This window comes from Sinocyclocheilus grahami, unplaced genomic scaffold (genome assembly GCF_001515645.1).
Source record: "Sinocyclocheilus grahami isolate Dianchi unplaced genomic scaffold, SAMN03320097.WGS_v1.1 scaffold8716.1, whole genome shotgun sequence".
NCBI lineage: Eukaryota > Metazoa > Chordata > Actinopteri > Cypriniformes > Cyprinidae > Sinocyclocheilus > Sinocyclocheilus grahami.
Window position 1 is genome coordinate 4,088 of NW_015512196.1, and position 2,647 is coordinate 6,734.

General features: G+C 31.3%; 1 protein-coding gene across 1 annotated transcript in view; it reads left to right on the top strand.

Moving 5' to 3' along the window:
• The first annotated feature begins 45 nt into the window (after positions 1 to 45).
• The window catches only part of LOC107578080 (microtubule-associated tumor suppressor candidate 2 homolog), a 3,924-nt gene continuing 1,322 nt past the window's right edge, over positions 46 to 2,647 (top strand). The window contains exon 1 of the mRNA XM_016264073.1: positions 46 to 312. Within this exon, the coding sequence (XP_016119559.1) occupies positions 85 to 312 (228 nt within the window). The 5' untranslated portion in view covers positions 46 to 84. The remainder of the gene's footprint in view (positions 313 to 2,647) is intronic.

Here is a 2,647-nt window from a genome sequence, read left to right on the forward strand (position 1 = left end):
TTTTTTAGTGCTTTTTCTCTCGTGTTTCCCTCTTTAGTCCTTCAGAGGCAACAGAGGGCAACAGTGGCAGTCCGAGGCTCAAGCATGCAGATTTTGCCTCGTACTGGCTCTCCGGGCCCAGAGAAGCAAAAAGAAGAAGAGCAGAAGAAAGAAAAAGAACGAGAGGAAGTAGAGAGGAATGAAGAGATTCAGCTCTTGCAGGGTCGCTGTGAAGAACAGGCCAGGCAACTACAGACTCTTAAGACAGAACTGAAGAAAACCAGCATGAGTCTGGAGGTCTTTGTGGTCTGCACTCAGCACTTCGCCCTCAAGGTATTTTTTTAAGATTACAGTCAGCTAAAAATGTATTTGGCCAAACATACGCATTCATTATTATTATTACTTTACACATTTTAGAATCTTAAAAAATCATCAAAACTATGAAATAAAACAACTATTGTATTTTATTATTCAAAGTCATAAAAACATTTATAATATTATATTATATTATTTAGTAACATACTTTTTCATTATTATTACTTTATACATTTTAGGAAAAAATCATCACAACTATAAAATAAAACAACTATTACTTTTATATTTTATATTTTTATTTTATTAATAACATAGACATATATTATATTGTATTATATTATATTATATATTGACACATACTTCTTCATTATTGTTACTTTACACATTTTAAAATTATTTTAAAAAATCATCACAACTATGAAATAAAACAACAATTTTATTTTATTATTCAAAGTCATAAACACATTATATTATGTTATATTATATTATATATTGAAACACATACTTATTTGTTATTGTTACTTTACACATTTTAGAATTATAAAAAATCATCACAACTGAAATAAAACAGTTATTTTATTGTATTCTATTTTTTTATTTTCACTGTTCATAAAGTCATAAAAATTTATTATATTATATTATATTATTATACGTGCATGCTTATTCTTTATTACTACTTTACACATTTTGGAATCATAATAAAGTCATCAAGACTATGAAATAAATATATATTTTATTTAGTTAATTTCATTATTCATTTTAAGTCATAAAAACATCATCAAAACTATGAAATAAAGTATCAAATAAAACAATTATTTTCTTTTATATTATTTTTGAGAATTAATCATCCTAAAGATGCTTTTTTTCTAAATTTGTAGTTTTTCAACTGATACAGTACATTCCATCCAACATGATTCACAGTACACATCCCTTCTGGTACAAACCCTGTGATCAAATAATTTGCTCAAGGGCACAGTGATATTACGGCCTTCACATGTCACCACTACTTGAGATGTTTGTGTTGCCATGCCAAAGCCTCAACCACTAGGCATTCACTACCGTTTACTGACATACCGCCTCCTTGAACTGACACATACAGTGTGCCTCAACCGCTAGAAACTGAACAAACAACAACAAAAAACTAAAACAAAACACAAATAACAGCCTTTTTCTAATCTGTCATGAATGTAAGGATGAGGTAACTGTGTGCAAGAGCAGACCGTTGAGTCAGTGTTTGCACACAGAATCTCAAGCCTATCGCTGTCTCCTTAGGATAAATCACAAATGTTGCTGTCCATATTTGTAATTCGATTTGGATAAAAGCATCTGTTACATGAATAAACAATGTAAATAAAGACATTTTTAGAAGCGCAGTGCCCCCTGCTGTCCATTCGTGGCTTTAAGATTCATCTTAAAGAGGCACAGTTGTTTCTGAAATGCCTTTGCATACTAACTCAAGACAAATTTAAAGAGGTCAGTGGAGGTCAGAAACACAATGGCTTACAATATACATCCAAATCTACATATTCTCCTCAACGTTCCAGCTTAATGCCCACACATACTACATTAATATTAATTGCATTCCTCTCCTCCACATGCACTCCTGTTCATCTGTTTAGCAGTAAAAGCGTTTACAGACAGAAGCGGTATGTCAGTAACCTGCCAACAACTCCCACGCCTGCCGACTCCAACATGAAGCAAGCCTCATTTCATCAGTTTCTATAGTGCATGTGTTATTTCTAAGTGCTTTTCATAATCAGGGTGGTACTGTATACTGTACATTTTCTGTGCACACAAAAGTGATAATGTTTCTGCAGCATTGCATCATCATTTTTTTTGTTGTTTTTCATCTTACATCTTACATTTACAGAGATGTCTATGTGTTTAGTTAATAATGTTTGTCAGTTTTCATAATTTGATGTTATTTAGGCCATGAAAGTAATACTAAATGCAGTATGCAGTACTACTAGTCCACACTAGTTACTACAAAAACAAGTATGCACTGAAAAAGCAAGTATTTTTTGAGTGAGGATATATTGGTTCACTGTTTGTGGTTGTGACTGACTACAGAATTATTAATTAGTAAAACCACGTAAACCATGAAGTAATTGGGCATAATATAAATTTCTAAATGTTTTTTTGTTGTTTATCCTGATATTGTTGGGACCAAATGTCCCTACAAAAATGGTAAAACCCCAAATCATTTTATTTTAGAAGCTAAGCAGGAGGACTGAAATAAACAGCAGCTAAATAAACATAGTCATAATAAATATACATAATGATAATCTGTAAAATTATGAAATAAATAATTCATAAATAATCCAAATGCAATGCAAAAAAGGGGTTGCAATTA